This window comes from Bufo gargarizans, chromosome 7 (genome assembly GCF_014858855.1).
Source record: "Bufo gargarizans isolate SCDJY-AF-19 chromosome 7, ASM1485885v1, whole genome shotgun sequence".
Lineage (NCBI taxonomy): Eukaryota > Metazoa > Chordata > Amphibia > Anura > Bufonidae > Bufo > Bufo gargarizans.
This window is the reverse complement of record NC_058086.1, coordinates 26369292-26388244: the sequence shown is the minus strand read 5'-3', so window position 1 is coordinate 26388244 and position 18953 is coordinate 26369292. Positions and strand designations below refer to the sequence as shown.

At 52.0% G+C, this 18953-nt stretch overlaps 1 protein-coding gene across 1 annotated transcript in view; it reads right to left on the bottom strand.

The window, feature by feature from the left end:
* Positions 1 to 18094, bottom strand: part of QARS1 (glutaminyl-tRNA synthetase 1) — a 46854-nt gene extending 28760 nt beyond the window's left edge. The window contains 7 exon segments of the mRNA XM_044301191.1: positions 620 to 674; positions 4763 to 4816; positions 6450 to 6514; positions 7169 to 7244; positions 8076 to 8185; positions 9538 to 9685; positions 17939 to 18094. Of these exon segments, the coding sequence (XP_044157126.1) occupies positions 620 to 674; positions 4763 to 4816; positions 6450 to 6514; positions 7169 to 7244; positions 8076 to 8185; positions 9538 to 9685; positions 17939 to 18052 (622 nt within the window). The 5' untranslated portion in view covers positions 18053 to 18094.
* Positions 18095 to 18953: the final 859 nt, after the last annotated feature.

Here is an 18953-nt window from a genome sequence, read left to right as displayed (position 1 = left end):
TGTACAAGAATATAACTACTATAATACTGCTCCTATATGTACAAGAATATAACTACTATAATACTGCTCCTATGTACAAGAATATAACTACTATAATACTGCTCCTATGTACAAGAATATAACTACTATAATACTGCTCCTATGTACAAGAATATAACTACTATAATACTGCTCCTATGTACAGGAATATAACTACTAGAATTAACTCATGTAGTTCCAGGTTGCGCCTGGTTTATTGTCAGTAAGAACTGGTTTCTGTTCTCACATTCGCCGATTTCTCCTATACGCCCAGTAATGCTGTGCGGTGAGTGACAGGATCTCACACAAACATATGTCAAGCGTGGAAAAAAAACATCCGATGTCTTCTCGGATTACAAGCGGAGTGGCTGTTAGCGGCGGCTGATGGTGAAGCGTCGCTTTCTGCACTGCGTAGGAGATAAGAATGTGAACAGAAGACTATGCAGGTCGCAACCGACAACTCTCAGGGCAGCGCCTCGACAAGAATGTCAGGTATGTGGTTAACAAGAGGACGCAGCGCTGCCGGGAAACCTGAATGTGTTTTGTTTGTGGTATTAACAACGGGTCACAGCAAGTGTAAGAAGATGGTGACGTTACTCACCATTCACACCCGCATCCGCTTTCTTCTCTGGTTCCGCAACTTTCTGCTTCGCTGCCTGAATGCAATGAAATAAAAACACAAAGTAATGAATGAATCCTGTATAAACGGCGGATGGATCGTGACAACATGTCCGTTACCTGCAGGGATACAGATATGCCATTCAGGACCCTGTATGTAATGACGGCCATATTGACAGTCATCCAGCTTTCCCAGGAACCGATGGCACTATGAACATTTGAATATATTTGATTGAATACGGAAGTTTTGAAGATGTGACTCCAGACTAGTGGGGATAAATTGCTTTACTGGCCCTTAAAGGGGTTTTCTCATCTCAGACAATGGGGGCATATCGCTAGGATATTCCCCCCCCCCCATTGTAGAACGAAGCCCCGAAAGTGAAGAGCGCACTGCGCATGCGCAGCCGCCCTCCATTAACTACTATGGGGCCGCCAAAAATAGCCGAGTGCTGGCTCAGCTATTGCTGTCTGCCCCATAGACATGAATGGGAGCATGGGCCGCGCGACACGCTCCTATTCACTTCGATGGGAGAGGCAGGGATTAGCGCTTGGTGGTGGACGGACCCCGGGAAATCTGGAGATATGCCCCCATTGTCCAAGATGGGAATACCCCTTTAAAGGGGTCGTCACAAGATTTAAAAGGGTTTTTTGAGATTCAAATACTCTGGATTGGTGGGGGGGGGGGGGGGGAGGGAGGGGTCGGACATCCGCCGATCAGCTGAGAAGGCAGTGGCGCATAGTATAGAGGCTGTGCTTGGTATTGCGCTCAGCCCCATTCACTTCTGAGGCCATGTGACCGATGAATGCGTCATCAATGGCCTAGGGAAAGCTGAGAGAAGGCCATGCCGCTACTGTGAGCACCGGTCCCTTCTCAAACAGCTGATCAGCAGGGGTCCCTGGTGTCTGACCGCCACAGATCAGATACTGATGACCTATCCAGTATTAAAATCTCAGAAAACCCCTTTAAGAGCATGCTTTACCCACAGTGAGCAACTAGGCCGGGGTCTGACCGATAGGACCCCAATCAATTGTCATAAATGTGGGTGCCCTATGTCTCCTTTCCATGGATCCACGGACAAGCATCTCTATGGGAACTCCAAACAGAAGCAGAATAGGGCACTGGGCATGCTCAACTCCATTTATACATCTGAAATGTTGCTGTATCCTCAGGAAAGGTAATGTATGATCTGTGGGGGTCTGACGCTGGGATAGGGGGGGACGACAGGTATGTATGTCTTCACTCGGCACCACTGTTTTAATCCGCTGCCAGATTCCAAAGAGCAAATTAATCGGGCATGTTGAAATCCAACAGCCTGGTCCTTATTTCCCCTAAAGCTGGCCATACACATACTTTTTTCGAGAACGGCAGGTTCGGATGATTCTAATGTGTGTGGGGAGGTCACGATTCTCCCCTGACAGATTATGTTGGGGGGAGCGGGGGACAAGCATCGGGTGGAATGAATATTGTCACCCAATCTTTGTCCTCCCGGGAGAGGAGCCCCCGCTATAAAGTGTCTGGCAGTGGCTTTTGGGGAAGTCAGGGAGGGAGTCGGGAGAGAGAGCCGTCAGCCAAACCAAGTGAAAGTGTATGTCCAGCCTAGGCTACTTTTCACACTAGTGTTAAAGTTTTCCGGTATTGAGTTCCGTCCTAGGGGCTCAATACCGGGGAAAAAAAAGAAAACGCATCAGTTTTATCCTAATGCATTCTGAATAGAAAGCAATCCGTTCAGTATGCATCAGGAGGTCTTCAGTTCAGCCCCTTTATGGCATTTGGCTGGAGAAAATACCGCAGCATGCTGCGGTATTTTCTCCGGCCAAAATTCCGGATTGTCGGATCTGGCATTCATTTCCTTTGAAATGTATTAAATGCCAGATCCGGTACCAAGTGTTCTGGAAAAAACTGATCCGGTTTCCCGATCTGCGCAGACCTTTAAATCCAGGAAAAAGATAAATACTGGATCCGTTTTTCCGGATGAGACTGGAGAGACAGATCCGGTATTGCAATGCATTTGTCAGACGGATCCGCATCCAGAAACAAATGATATCAGTTTGCATACGGATGTACGGACCCGGCAGCCCCCCCCAATGCACATTAAAAGTTCGGCCACAACAGCCAAAATCAGCGGTTTCGGCCGACATTTTATCCAGTGCGTATGGCCTGCTTTACTTCTTCAAATCAGGGAGCAGATTAACTCCTCAACAGCCATTGTTGCCGTTATCTTCTAGATAACCCACCCACAGGCAGAGCGCTCTGCACCACTCACTTTCCATAGAAATGATTCATTTTCTTATCAGGCATTTGTTTAAAGTGAAGAACAAGTGAGGCGGAGGGGAGCAGGTGGGGCAACGTTCCTTGGTAAAAAGGGAAAAAAAACAAAAAAAAAAACACTAACATTTATTAAACAGAGATACGCCTATCAGGCATATTCCTGGCACAGATTGCGGCGCAAAGTCCCTGCACAGTTTCCCCGCTCACGCCAGGTCTAAAAACGCCAGTCTTAAGTCAGTCCTATCGCTGTGTCTGAGATTCAACCGTTTGCATCATCTGGCCACTAGAGGGCACTGCAGGGATGGGTTTAGGGATGGGATTTAAATCGCTCCCGGAGCAACTACCTACCCTAACATATACTGCACACTCTGCCCGTGCAATGTCCACGTTTTACGAGGCCAGGGCTCATGCGATATCACAAGTAACGGCTGCGATGGCAGCGTTATCACGTGTGACGTGATCAATGCATGGTGGTCACGAATAAAATCCAAATCCGCTGGATACTCTGTTGCAGATTGCAAGGGAATTTTCCAATGTAACTCATATGCGACTGACTTAGGGAGCATTCACACGACAGTGTTGGTTTCGCGGGCCGCAAATCACGGATCCGTGTGTTCCGTATGTCTTCAGTTATAGTTTCCATTTCGCAAGTCCATATAATACGGACGTGGTGCTTCCGTGTGCAATCGGTTTTTCACAGTTCGCAAAAAAGTCAAATGGGACTGAAAGGGGGTTTCCTAGAATGTTTTCAGTCCAGGGGGTCTGCAAAAAAACAGATGACATACGGATGCATTTCCGTGTGCTATCCGTTTTCTACGGACCCATTGACATTCTATGGGGCCACGGACCGCAATTTGCGGCCAAGTATAGGACATGTTCTAAAATAAAAGGAACGGACAGCACACGGATGACAAGTGAAAGGCCATTCCGCAATTTTTGTGGACCCATAGAAATGAATGGGTGTGTGCTTTGTCTGCAAAAATTGTGGAACGGACGCGGAAGAAAAACACGGTCGTGTGAATACTCCCTTATTTGCAACAGATGCTTTTTTTAAATAAGCATTGCAAATCTTAAAGTCGCCTGCAACTCGCGCAAGAAAACTACGACGAGTCAAGCATCAAATGGCACTTTTTTTTTTTCAGTCACGCGACGCTGTAGCCCGAAGCCACTTGTAGGTTTGTTAATTGGAAGACACTTGCCAGTTGCCGGGACTGATAACTATAGGCGTCGGTTTTCTTTCACACTGCGCTGTATACAGGGGCGTCACATCACCGAGTGGCTCCCGTGCTAAAAAAATAAATAAAAAAATGCACACTGTGCGGTATACGTTTTCTTGTGGGATGAATCGGTGTTATGCCGCCATATATCAGACCGTACGAGGTGCAGACACCAAACAGCCGGTACAAAAACGCGGTGTGTAAGCTGCTTAAATGGAGCTATGTGCCTGCACTGAACCAGCAGCTGCCCTTCCCCCGCCATCTACACACTTTACTGATAAGTAGTTTACAGCTGCCCGTTTGGTACAAGCAGATGGGAATCTGCTCCGTTTCAGTGAATACAGCAAACACAGGCATATGAGGAAATTGCCAGAACAACAATTCCCTAATTTTTTTATTGCAAGTGTAGGGACGTAGGGATCCTGCCTTTTGCACCGAAGCAACACTTTACACCAGAGCCGGGTCTATACATTGGCATCACGTTAGTGTATTACGTTACAGGTAGACTGGAGTCTCCGTCGGCGGAATGTTAAAGGCCGGGCAGTTGTGGAGGATCACGGGGAAAGCTGGCGACCTTTTGTCACTCGGGAGTCACACAAATCACCCATTTACTGTCAGACACAACGAGTCAACAAAATACCTTTGGTTTCTTCTCTAGGTCGGCTTCTGTCTTGGGGCCAAGTAAGTGTAGAACCTGGGGTGGGAAAACAGAAGGTCAGGGGTTAATTGCAGACAGGTCAAAAGGAAGTGCTGAGAAAAACAGCAGGGAATGTGGGTGAGAAGTCGCACTCTCACGCAATTATCTAACAGACACCAATTACAGTCAAAATCAGCGCTGCACCGCTCCATAGGAACCAAGGGTCCAGGACTCGTTAGAACAGGGGTCAACAGGACTCATCCCCCCTCCAGTGCTGGACTGCTAGTGAAGGGCAGCTCAGGGGTAACCTATGACTGCTACGGAGGAGCACTGGGCACCTACTGGACTCCGTGTGAAGCTGGCCGTACACATAAGACGACCGTTTCCTTATTCCTTGTAAGGGGGATAAGCGGCTGCCATATACCTCCGATGACGCTCATCATCAGGCGGAAACAATAGGTTGGAAGGGTTAAACCCGGACCTAATAAAATCCTCATGTTCTGTTGAAGGGGGGGGGGGGGTCGATAACATACAGGCCACGTTCACATGGTTGGTTTGTTTTCATCTGAAAAATCCACTGCAGAAATCCGAAAAGGATCTGCATTTGGATATAGCGTCACTTCAATGCGGCCAATTCATGCGCAAAAATGAACGTGTTAATGGTTTATTTTTCGGAAAGGTGGATTTGTAATTCCATCTGTATGAAGTACAGCGCAGATTCCCACAAGTTTTTGCACAGATTTCACGAGGATTTTAATGGGTAAGGCCCCTTTCACACACGCAGGTGCAATGCGTGAAGCACCCGACACCGAATCCTGACCCATTAATTTCTATGTTTTTTACGCATCTTTTCTGAACTACGTGAAAAATCGCAGCACGTTCTATATTCCACGTTTCTCACGCAGCCCTGGCCCCATAGAAGTGAATAGGGCTTCAGTGGAAAACGCATTGTATCCGGATGCAGTGCGTTTTTTATTCACTGATGTTTGTAATTCTTCACGTTTTTTTTTTTCACAGACAAAACTGACTGAACTTGCGAGTGTCACTGAATGCATCCCGAGAGAATCCGCATCGTTCGTGTGAAAGAGGAGTCTAATATGCACCAACATCCATGTGGCAAATTTTTCATGTGCGCATAGGATTTTTCTACTGCAGGTATTGATAGCGGACTATTTGTATATGATATGTCTGATCACTGGGACCCCCTTACTATGTCTGAGGAGGACAAAGGTTAAGGGGGTTATCCGGGAAATAATACTGATGACCTACCCTCTGGATTCCCGGAATCCAGAGGGAAGGTTATCAATATCCCATTGGTGGGAGTTCTATCTGCTTTTTTGGGAGGCTGCAGTGCTCACTGGAGCTCTGGCGGGTGTAGCGGCCTCTCGGGTGGTTACCAAGCACAACACCATACATCGCATAGCGGCTGTGCTTGGATTGCAGCTCAGCCCCATTAAATCAAATGGGGCGGAACTGCAACAAAGCCACGTGACAGACGTACAGTGACGCCATATGGCCCAGGAGGAGGCCTCTTCCAACAGCGGATTAGAAATTCCCTCGTTCACCCACCATCACCACTACCAGACATCTTCCATTCAGCTCTCTCCTGGATCCGAAACAGATTTGTGCTTTTAATGAGTATGGAGAGGTGTATATGTAACAGACATAAGAGGGCAGGACGCCCCGTTACCTGCATGTCCACTTCATTCTTAATGATTTTTCCATCGGCCCATTTGAGTCGGTTCCTGGCCTCCCCTATAAGAATGAACACAAGATGGATTAGAAGAGGTAACTGCATTTAAGGGAGTATGTCGGCTGCGGGTGCTATTAAAGTGGTTCTGCAGTTCTTTTTTAATGATGACCTCTGGATAGATAATCAGTATCTGATCAGTGGGGGTGCGACACCCTGGACCCCTGCTGATCAGCTGTTTGAGAAGGCAGCGGCGCTCTACGTGCGCCGCAGCCTTCCCTCCGTTTTCCTCAGGCCCAGTGTCGTCACGACAAGCATCACTGGCCTGGGCGCGGCTAAGCTCCATTCAAATGCACCCAGACGAGCAATCAGGGCGCGTGTTTCAAAGGGCTTTCCACAGTGCCTTCACCTGATTAGCTGAGCGCCACCAAATCTCGCCTGGGACGGAACCTTAAATTGCATGAGGTTCCTGCAATAGCTCCCGATGAGGTGACCCAAGGTTGGGTTCACATCACGTTTCTCGTATACGTTAGACGGATACCTCAGACTGATGCCATACAGTTGTAGTTCACCATAGAGTTCCATTGTAACGTATACGTCTATAGGAGGCATTAAACGGGATGTGAACCCAGCCTAAGAAGAGCATCTACTGCACTTCACTGCCTGTCTGACAGGGGGCGGCTTCTTTCAGGGTGAATAAAATGAGCCTGTAAACTCACCCATCAGGAGACCCATATTAAAGCGGTAACGCTCGGCCAGCAGCTGCTCTTTGTACTTTTGGATAACAGCTTCAACCTGAAGGAAAAAATAAGAACAGCCTGATGTGAAGAGGACACTTCCATAAAGGAAGCTCTATACAGACACTGAACAAGCAGAGACATTTAAAGGGAGTTTGACACAAGTTACAGTGCCTAGTAGGCTAGCTCAGCTGAATGTAATGATACCTGTCACTTAAAGGGGTTATCCAATTTCAAGAAACCCCCCTCACCGGTAATATACTTACCCAGCTCCCGGCACTGCTCCTGGTCCCTGCAGCTGCTTCTCCCTGCACACGGATGAAAACATCCAGTTTCGGGGGGGAGCAGCCAATGGCCGGCGGGGACAAGGACGAGTCTCCTTAGCATCACAGGTGACGCTAGGGAGGCTCGTCCCCGTCTGCTATTGGCTGCTCCCCCCCCCCCTTCCCGACACTGGATGTTTTCATCCGTTTGCAGGGAGAAGCAGCTGCAGGGACCAGGAGCGGGGTAACTATATTACTGGTGTGGGGCCTGGCACATGTGGGGGGGGGGGTTCTTAAAATTAGATAAAACCTGACCTATTGCTTTATTCTGGAGAAAATGTACTTTTAACTCATATGGAAAATAAGCAGTTAAGTGCACGGAAGGTGGGCTGAAGCCACTTCGTGCACTCTCGCTTCCTCCGGGGGCCCTTCCCTCACTGATTGTCAGGGACAGGTTCCCGCATAGTGCTCTTGCTGGATCGCTAATTGAAAAAGGTATCATTCCATTCAGCTGAGCGAGCCGTACAAGACATTGTGTCTGGTATATCAGTAAAGACCTCAGCTCTGGGTCGGATTATTGGACTTTCCGAATCATGTAAATATTCTTACGTGAAGAAGTTACTCACAGCTTCCTCGATCTGCTCTGGTGTCACGGTGACCCCGACTCCACATTCTCTCTCAAAATCCACGGTATCGATGGGGTCCAGGGGATGACCCTTCACATATTCCAAGGCGGCTGGAGAGATTGAAGAAGAATCAGAGGAAGGAGTGGATGAGGAGGCAGGAACAAAAAAAAAAACAAAAAAAAACCACCACACAACGAGAAGAGCATACAGCGAACTGCCACGAGAAGGGCAGGAGCTCCATCCACACCGCCATCTCTCCCGAGACAAATGAATGTCAGAGGCTTAAAGGGATATTCCGGTTGATTGACGTTATCCGCTATCCACAGGATAAGGGATAACTATTAGATCAGTGGTGGTCCTACTGTTGGGTCCCCCACTGATCACGAGAATGGGGGCCCTGTAACCACTGCAGCCCCCTAAACAGAACGGAGCAGCTGGTCAGGCATAAACGCCGCCGCTCCATTCATTTCTATGGGAGTCTTGGATAGAAATGAATGGAGCGACCACACGCAAGCCCGGCTGGCCGCTCTGTTCTTTTCACAGGGGTACGGGGCACCTGTTCTCATGATCAGTGGGGATAATATGGATGGAGGATAACTTCAACCAACTGGAATACCCCTTTAACGAGGTGACCCTGTGCAGGCCAAGTATTAAATTAAAGTGGTGCTGTGATTGGTTGCTATGGGCAACAAGAGCAGAATTCTGTTTGACGGTTTTGTCCTGAGTATTTCTTTGAAGGGAGTCTGACAGCAGCTGTGACTCTGCAAAACTGCTGACAGCACTAGATAGGCGACAGAGAGAGTCGTGTAAAGATACCAGGCTGCAAAATCCAAGTATTAAAGGGGTATCCTGGTTGTTACAAGGGATTACTTGTTGATCAGTGGGGGACCTACTATTGGGACCCCCCCACTGATCACAAGCACAGGGACCCCGAACTCCTCAGAGTCCCCTGAATCGGAGCAGCAGGTGGAGCATGCTCACTGCCGCTTCATTCCTCTACTGCACCCGGCTAATTTCAGAACTCCCATAGAAATGAACGGACCGGCAGTGACATGCCTGACCCGCTGCTCCATTCATTTCAGGGGGCTGAGAGGGTTAAGGGGTCCCCGTTCTTTTGGTTGACGGGGGTTCCAGTGAATAGGAGATAACTTATAACAAACTGGAATATCCCTTTAATCCCCCTAGTGCCACAACCACAAGTGTCCAGGAGGTGGTCCTTTCACCTACTCTGAACTCCACCCAGCCCCTCCCCCGAGTAGCAGCCCTAGCCCAATCAGGAGACTGCTAGAGCTGTCACTCAGAGCAGAGGGGAGGGGCTAGGAAGTGTTCCTTACAGAGAGCTCAGGGCACTGCACATGAAGGGCCCGCCTCCTGGACTCTTGTGATTGTGGCACCAGGAGGGATTAATACTAGGAGTAATGCTGAGCCCACTGTCTCTAAAGACGGCGGTGACAGAAATTACCGTTCAGCTGCAGATCTGTGGAGATTTTCTTGCCGACGATGTATCCGACAAGAAAGCCCAGTCTCTTGGGGTCCTTGAGGCGGGAGGACAAGTTGTAGATGAGGGTGCCGATGACCTTGTCGATGGACGGCCCCAACACCGCCTGGGCCTGAAATCAAGCAAAAAGTCTGGATAACGCAAAAATACGACGGTGACTGTACAGCAGGAGAAGGATGTATTGCCACATAATTACCATTCAGGGCTGTAGGAAAGCTGGGTGGAAGGAGCTGAAAGGGCAGCCATGGTGGTGGCCACCCAGACATCTCTAGTAGGGCTGTGTAAGGGGTTAATTTTGCGAAGAGGGGGCTGTAACCCGAGACCTGCCGCCCCTAACAAGTTCTGAATAGTTTTCCATTTGCCGCTGACGTCATTGGACGGCTCTGGTTATGAGCTGGTGATTGAACGCTGCAGCCGGAGGAGCCGGGCGGAGAGAAGCCTGAGGTTACACACGACTTCTAGAAATAAATCCTCCGGAGGATGACGGCCATCACATCTATCAAAGAGCAACTGTCCGGCTGTCTAACCTTAATATATGACATGTACCACCGTATTACTGTGTGCAGCATAGTGCAAGAACCAGGGGAAGATACAGGTCCCATGTGCACAGTATCGAGGCGAGGCGGGCCGGCAAGAGGCGAGGCGAGGCGGGCCGGCAAGAGAAGAGGCGAGGCGGGCCGGCAAGAGGCGAGGCGAGGCGGGCCGGCAAGAGGCGAGGCGAGGCGGGCCGGCAAGAGGCGAGGCGAGGCGGGCCGGCAAGAGGCGAGGCGAGGCGGGCCGGCAAGAGGCGAGGCGAGGCGGGCCGGCAAGAGGCGAGGCGGCCGGCAAGAGGCGAGGCGAGGCGGGCCGGCAAGAGGCGAGGCGAGGCGGGCCGGCAAGAGGCGAGGCGAGGCGGGCCGGCAAGAGGCGAGGCGAGGCGGGCCGGCAAGAGGCGAGGCGAGGCGGGCCGGCAAGAGGCGAGGCGAGGCGGGCCGGCAAGAGGCGAGGCGAGGCGGGCCGGCAAGAGGCGAGGCGAGGCGGGCCGGCAAGAGGCGAGGCGAGGCGGGCCGGCAAGAGGCGAGGCGAGGCGGGCCGGCAAGAGGCGAGGCGAGGCGGGCCGGCAAGAGGCGAGGCGAGGCGGGCCGGCAAGAGGCGAGGCGAGGCGGGCCGGCAAGAGGCGAGGCGAGGCGGGCCGGCAAGAGGCGAGGCGAGGCGGGCCGGCAAGAGGCGAGGCGAGGCGGGCCGGCAAGAGGCGAGGCGAGGCGGGCCGGCAAGAGGCGAGGCGAGGCGGGCCGGCAAGAGGCGAGGCGAGGCGGGCCGGCAAGAGGCGAGGCGAGGCGGGCCGGCAAGAGGCGAGGCGAGGAGGCGGGCCGGCAAGAGGCGAGGGCAGAGGCGAGGCGAGGCGGCGGCAAGAGGCGAGGCGAGGCGGCAAGAGGCGAGGCGAGGCGAGGGGCCGGCAAGAGGCGAGGCGAGGCGGGCCGGCAAGAGGCGAGGCGAGGCGGGCACGGCAAGAGGCGAGGCGAGGCGGGCCGGCAAGAGGCGAGGCGGGCGGCAAGAGGCGAGGCGGGCCGGCAAGAGGCGAGGCGAGGCGGCAAGAGGCGAGGCGAGGCGGCGGCAAGAGGCGAGGCGAGGCGGGCCGGCAAGAGGCGAGGCGAGGCGGGCCGGCAAGAGGCGAGGCGAGGCGGGCAAGAGGCGAGGCGAGCCGGCAAGAGACGAGGCGAGCCGGCAAGAGACGAGGCGAGCCGGCAAGAGACGAGGCGAGCCGGCAAGAGACGAGGCGAGCCGGCAAGAGACGAGGCGAGCCGGCAAGAGGCGAGGCGAGCCGGCAAGAGGCGAGGCGAGCCGGCAAGAGGCGAGGCGAGCCGGCAAGAGGCGAGGCGAGCCGGCAAGAGGCGAGGCGAGCCGGCAAGAGGCGAGGCGAGCCGGCAAGAGGCGAGGCGAGGCGGCAAGAGGCGAGGCGGCAAGAGGCGAGGCGAGGCGGCAAGAGGCGAGGCGAGGCGGCAAGAGGCGAGGCGAGCCGGCAAGAGACGAGGCGAGGCGGCAAGAGGCGAGGCGAGCCGGCAAGAGGCGAGGCGAGCCGGCAAGAGACGAGGCGAGCCGGCAAGAGACGAGGCGAGCCGGCAAGAGACGAGGCGAGCCGGCAAGAGACGAGGCGAGGCGGCAAGAGGCGAGGCGAGGCGGCAAGAGACGAGGCGAGGCGGCAAGAGGCGAGGCGAGGCGGCAAGAGGCGAGGCGAGGCGGCAAGAGGCGAGGCGAGGCGGCAAGAGCCGAGGCGAGGCGGCAAGAGGCGAGGCGAGGCGGCAAGAGGCGAGGCGAGGCGAGCCGGCAAGAGACGAGGCGAGCCGGCAAGAGGCGAGGCGAGCCGGCAAGAGGCGAGGCGAGGCGGCAAGAGGCGAGGCGAGCCGGCAAGAGGCGAGGCGAGCCGGCAAGAGACGAGGCGAGCCGGCAAGAGACGAGGCGAGGCGGCAAGAGACGAGGCGAGGCGGCAAGAGACGAGGCGAGGCGGCAAGAGACGAGGCGAGGCGGCAAGAGGCGAGGCGAGGCGGCAAGAGGCGAGGCGAGGCGGCAAGAGGCGAGGCGAGGCGAGCCGGCAAGAGGCGAGGCGAGCCGGCAAGAGACGAGGCGAGCCGGCAAGAGACGAGGCGAGCCGGCAAGAGACGAGGCGAGCCGGCAAGAGACGAGGCGAGCCGGCAAGAGACGAGGCGAGCCGGCAAGAGACGAGGCGAGCCGGCAAGAGACGAGGCGAGCCGGCAAGAGACGAGGCGAGCCGGCAAGAGACGAGGCGAGCCGGCAAGAGACGAGGCGAGCCGGCAAGAGACGAGGCGAGCCGGCAAGAGACGAGGCGAGCCGGCAAGAGACGAGGCGAGCCGGCAAGAGACGAGGCGAGCCGGCAAGAGACGAGGCGAGCCGGCAAGAGACGAGGCGAGCCGGCAAGAGGCGGCAAGAGGCGAGCTGGCAAGAGGCGAGGCGAGCTGGCAAGAGGCGAGGCGGGCCGGCAAGAGGCGAGGCGAGCTGGCAAGAGGACATGAAAGATCTGATCACTCGAACATCCATTCGCTCATCTGTCAGGTGATCGGTGGCACTTTTAAATGGGTCACTTAATGGGAATGAGCATAAGGACGAACGTTCTCATGTTCTGCCTGAGCCTCAGCCAGTGTAAAAAGGGTTTCCTGAAATAATTAAAGATCTCAGACAAGTCACCCTAATGGCGTCAAATAAAAAAAAAAATATATAAATCGTGTGATACTGATCCATTTCTCCAGCGCCGGTGCAGTCCTCCTTTCACAGCTTGTTCATAAACGCCAGCGGGGACATGCTGGTAATACAGGGGAAACTCAAAAAATTCAAATATTGTGCAAAAGTTCATTTATTTCAGTAATGCAACTTAAAATTAGAATATTTTGAAAAGGTTCAATATTCTAGGCTCAAAGTATCATCCTCTAGTCAGCTAATTAATCCATACCCCCTGAGCAAAGGGGCCCTGAGATTGAGACTTTGGGGTCTCAAACTGTAAGCCATAATCATCCAAATTATAACAAATAAAGGCTTGAGATATCTCGCTTTGCCTGTAATGAGTCTCATGTTAGTTTCACCTTTTAAGTTGCATTACTGAAATAAAGGAACTTTGCACGATATTCAAATTTTCAGAGTTTCACCTGTACAGTATGTGACCGCTGCAGCCAGTTACTGTCCTCAGCGGTCTTTCACTCCCTGGGTCGTCCTTCTGTTAGAGGACGGGCGCCGGAGGACGCACGAACGAGGCTACCGCTCCATTCACTTCTATGGGACTGTTGAAAATAGCTGAGCGCTCAGCTATTTGCAAGAGTCCTATAGAAATGAACGGAGGGTGGCCGCGCATCTGCGGCTGCTCTCAGCTTACTTCGGGGGTCACGTTCTGGTGATAGGAGCGGGACCCAGAGGTAAGACCCCCACCTATCAGGCATTGGAGGCATATCCTAGCTATAGGATACGAATGTCTCAGATAAGACAACCCCTTTAAGACACAGCTATCTACATAAAGGCACGTCCAACAAGGCGCATACACTGTGGATTTTCCACTGCAGAATTTCTGGCAGCAAATTCAACGCGATTCATGCAGATTTTGATACGGACAGCACAGGGCTCCTGAGTCTCATGGTCTTCTAGGATAAGAATATGGAGCCGTTCTCCAACATGCAATATGGAGACTGGCTACGAGATATCCACGGGTGAAAGCTGAGGGCAAGCATCTAGGACGCCATCATGACGGACTTCAATGTCCTGATGCCATGGCACCACCTTGCATAATCTCATCGAAGGAACCTATGCAGAGACCGTCATTACCTAATGGACTTCAATTGGCTCCTGTTTGAGGCAGTCAGAAAATCAATCAGATCTACGGATAAAAGATGCAATTCCAATACTAGAGGGAATTGCTATATAACAAGTCAATGGTAAATTGACTACTACTCCTAGCATGCTAGAGAAAAAGCCGCAGGCGGGGACCACTGCTATACAAGCTGTTCAATATTCAAGCCTAACACGCATCCAGGGCCAGTTACATGGGGGTCGGGGAAGCTGAAGCTCAAGGTCAAGCGCAGTTCTTCTATATTCTTGGCTACTTGTCTTCCCCGGACACCTCCGCTGTTACAAACACGAAAAATCCAGCGCATGCCTGCAGGAGACGCCGTGTTCAATGGTAATCATGTGCATCATCAAGACAGTATGGAAGCTTCATCCATTTCCCCACAGGCCTGTATAGAACACCCCTATATTGGACAATAGGAGATAAATAAAATCCTCCAAAAATTAAATCCCTTTAAAATGTTTGCCCCAGTGCAAAGCAAGGCCATGTATTTGAAGGTCACCCACTGATCTGAAGGTGCAAGGCCATGTGATACTGCCTATACCAGTGGATGTGCATGGTTGCACAGATCTGTCCCTGGCAAAATTGATAAAAACCTGGCTGCCCGCTGCCACCACTAGGGGGAGCTATACAAATCCACAAGCAGTCAGCTCCCTCTAGTGGTGGCTGCTGGGAGCCAGACAGAAGAAACGACCCCTTCTGGAGCTTTGTGAAGACTATGTGATGCTGAGGAACTCCTGTATGAGACGTGGCGCAGTGTCATGGAGGTATGATGTCCACCTTCAGTCTACATGACGCACATGTGAATTACCTCTGTGTAAGCCAGGGGCGGGGGCCAGAAACGTAACTAAACCGGTCCTGTGAAGTCCTGGTAACAACCTCCAGGACATAGTTATTACTTATTGCTGACGAGCTGATATTATAGGTTGAACCTCCACCACAATCTGCACTCCCAGCATCCGCCTTGGAGAGTAGTCTCTCCTTCCGGCATCCTAATGCATTAGTTATAGGGGTAGGAATAGGGATGGCATGCCTCCTATGTGCAGCACTCTGGGTTCCAGCATCCCATTACTCCACACTCACCCCTAGTGGTGGGGAGGTGAAGGACAGCCGGACGCCACCGATCCTGGACGGGGAACAAAAAAGCATCAGTCAGAAAATTCAGGGCTCTTGTAACCACCATCAAAATTATATCAATAGATGATCCAGCTCATGACGAGGGGTTGTCGAGTAGAATGTGCTGGTCTTCGCAGCAGGGACACCCCCGATATATGTGCGGGGAGGGGGTAGAACACAAGCAATGGCAGTGTGTGCACATCTAACTTGTTAATAATGAACGCAGACGGCTACTACCGGAGAGTATCATGAAGATCGATTATAGCAGGAGGTAGCTGAGGTGTGGGGGCGCCAGGACTTGTGCAGCAAACAGAAGGAGGGTCTCCTCGGGATATGCATCAATTGCTCTCACCCTAAAATGATGCATCTCGGGGTAAATCCAGAAGCCTTACGTGCAGACTGCAGAGATTTTTGCATAAGGATTTGCACTGCGCAGGGGGGTAAGATTTCCGAGATTTGCGTCATGCGTGCACTTACCCCTAACAATCTGAGACACATTTTCTGCGCGGAAGGCGCCCAGACATGGCTGTTCTCTTCATAAACTGCGCCACAGGTTGTGTGTTGTATTGCATCTCCGAGTTCCATTCACTTCCATGGAGCAGAGCTGTAATACCAGACAACCCCTCGAGGAGGTGTGGCGCTGTTTCCATAAGAAAGCTGCCATATGTGACTGATATCATACCAACCCATTTCCCTTGATAAGTGGAGGTCCAGGGTCCGGTAGGCTAAAATCTTAAATGTCAGGAGTTGGGCGGTAGATTACGATGTCACAAGTCCCATCACTACTTAATATTGTAGGCAAATACAGCACACGGGGAGGCTATAGGTGATCGTCAGCCGGCCGATGAGGTCATCAGCCATCACCCTAGTGAGCGCAGACTGTCAGGACAGGAACATCCGGCCTCCACATCACACAGGGTACGCTTCACGTAGCGAGCCATGCCCAAGCTCAGGAAATTACCACCCACGCAACCTGTCGCATCTGCCCTGAGACTTCTATAACACACCTACTACTCGGGGAGCGGGGGTGATACCGCCAGTTTTACAGCCGCAGATCCTACATCCCAGCCCCAACGCCCTTAATCTATTCTTCCAGCAGATTATTTACACTAATTGCAGGTTTATCCCATGTCACGTTTAAAGGGTGTGTATACTTTTGCAAGCAAATGTTTTTGATTGTTGTAGCAACTTTGCAAACATTCTTGATTGGAAAAAAAATTTTAAAAATTTCCACGTTGGGTATGCAGTAGTGTTGGTCAAGCACCAAAGTGCTCAGGTGCTCGTGTAGAACACTTCCCGATGCTCGCAGAGAACAATGGAAGTCAATGGGAGAACCCGAGCATTAAACCAGGCACCCCCTGCTCTGAAGAGGGGAGGGTGTCCGACTCTAGTTCGGCTTAGGAGTCCCTGCTCTGACTCCATATATAGCTATGTAGAAAAAAAAACAGTTATTACCGTACACCTGGTTCCAGACATAAAATATAATTATGTCTGGAACCAGGTGTACGGTAATAACTGTTTAAATAGACACGTGTTTAATAGTGATTAATGGATGAGATGAATAATGAATGTTACTGGCAGCTAGAGGGGGTGTGTTCTTATATGTGGGTAACGATGTGATGTCATTAGGCTTGACAAAGGCTGGGATTCAGCCGAAACTTTGCTGTTTTCACTTGTCTGGGGGTCGCAATAAAAGTTTGGAAGATGCGAGATGCTTTTATTGTGTAAAAAAAAAAAACACTATTTGATACATATGCAAATTAACCTGAGATGAGTCCGGCGTGAAGGAGCCCGGCACCGTCCCTCATCCCCCGAATCTCCCCCTTGCTCCCCGACGTCACAAAGCTAGAGCGCCGTAATCTTGCGATGGGTGAGCTAGCGCATACGCAGTTCGCTCCCTGAGGCTGATGCCAGGACAGGGAAGGAACACTATGTCAACACTGCGCATGCGCTAGCTCACACATCCCAAGATTACGGCGCTCTAGCTTTGTGACGTCAGGGAGCAAGGAGAAAATTCGGAGGACGCGGGGCGGTGCTGGGCTCCTTCACGCTGGACTCATCTCAGGGGCAGGACTTCTCAGGTAATTTGCATATGTATCAAATAGTTTAGTTTTTTTACACAATAAAAGCACACAGAGCTATGGGGACTGGATATTGCGGATGTGCTAGCGGCCATCTAGCAACCCATGTCCTCAGCTCTGTACCCAAAATCCCAGTGACAGGTTCCCTTTAAGGAAATCTGATCTCATACAATGTAACGGATGATTGCAACATTGTATCAAACAAAGTACAACATGAAGCAATGTCCTCATCCTGAAATTACTGCAACAGTCTGGACAAGATGTTACGCAGTAGGTACACAGCGACTCCTGCAGAGCAATGCACAGTCTGGTCAGGCTATGTTCACACCAGCCAAGAACCCGCCTACAGGAAGGACAATGGCGCTAATCCCTGTGCGGAACCGCGGCAGGAATCCCAGGGCTCCAACCGGATGGATCGGATTAATCCAATCCGCGTGGACGCACCTTTACTCCCTTCCACCCCCCCTAAATTTATTGTGTCACCCAGACGAGAGGCGCAGTCCTGACTACACGCAGGGTTCATTGGCTGTCACCATGGAGACACAGCGTTCTGCGTGGGAGCTGCAGACACAAAACGGTGGGAGCTTTTTTTTTTTTTTTTTTTATTATTAAAGGAAGATGATTTGCAAAGTTTTTTCACTTGTTATCCCAGAGGCATGGGGGCCATTCAAAATGGTCGCAAAAGTCTACACACCCCGACAGGCCTCCACTTGACGGGTACGTCAGCCGTAAAGGGACAAGTGAAAGTGAAAGATGCCTACCTAATGGACGGCGCGCACAAGAGAAAGGGAAGTCTATCTGTTCTAGGGGCACCAATGATACAATGTGATGAAGGGGTCAGTACCTGGAGCACGGCTTCCCGCAGCAACGCGCTGAGCGCCTCATTCTTCAGGGTCTCCTTCGCCTTCTGTTCACTGAGCCCGATAGACGTGAACAGAGACACCGAGTCGGCCGCCATGTTTGAACCGGGAAAAAGGGAAGACAGGGCAAAGCCACCAATCACAAGCCAGCGCGGTTTACGTCACGTCCGGACAGCCAATAGAAGGAAAAAAGTACCGGGGAGAAGTGACCAATGGCAGCGCGCGGATACACACAGGACAGGAGGGTTAGCCAATGGTGTGGGAGGAGGATGATAAAGTAGGCGGGTCCTGGGTTGCATCAGAATGCGAGTACAGCGTGCGGCGCACGTGGGTGATGGACGCGGTGCTGGATTCTGCACTGTACCTGGAGGCGGCTGTGAAAGCCCAGTACGGGGAGTATCAATGGATAACTGGCCTGTTTTAAGCCTCTGTTCACACCGTGCATGCGTCTAAAGTACATCCAGTCCGATATATCCACATTATAAATCTGTGGCTCTTTTCACTGAGATCCTCCTTTTTTTCAGGCAGGAAGTGCTCACCAATACCATAAAAGCCAATGGGCTCTACGGGCAACATGGCGCCTGCGGTGCAGACCCAACCGGCGAACTGCGAATCTCTGTAGGGCAGCGATCAGCAACCTACAACTCCCAGCATGCACACCTTCTTGGCTGTTGTAATTCCCATAGAAGTGAAAGGAGGATTCTGGGGGTTGTAGTTTCAGCACAGCAGGCCTGCCGGAGGTTGCTGATCCCGGAGGGGGGTTCTTTTTCCTCAGGGGTCAGAATACAAAAAAATCTCTTCAATCCAGTGTCTGGCAACGGCTTATTCCCGATTTTCACGCAACGCACAAGTGATGCATGAAAAAAAAAAACGGCTCATGTGCACAGCCCCATAGAAATGAATGGGTCCTGATTCAGTGCGGGCGCTATGCGTTTACTTCACACATCTCACCCGCGCGGGAAAACTCGCTCGTGTGAAAGGGGCCTTAGGCCACAGCTG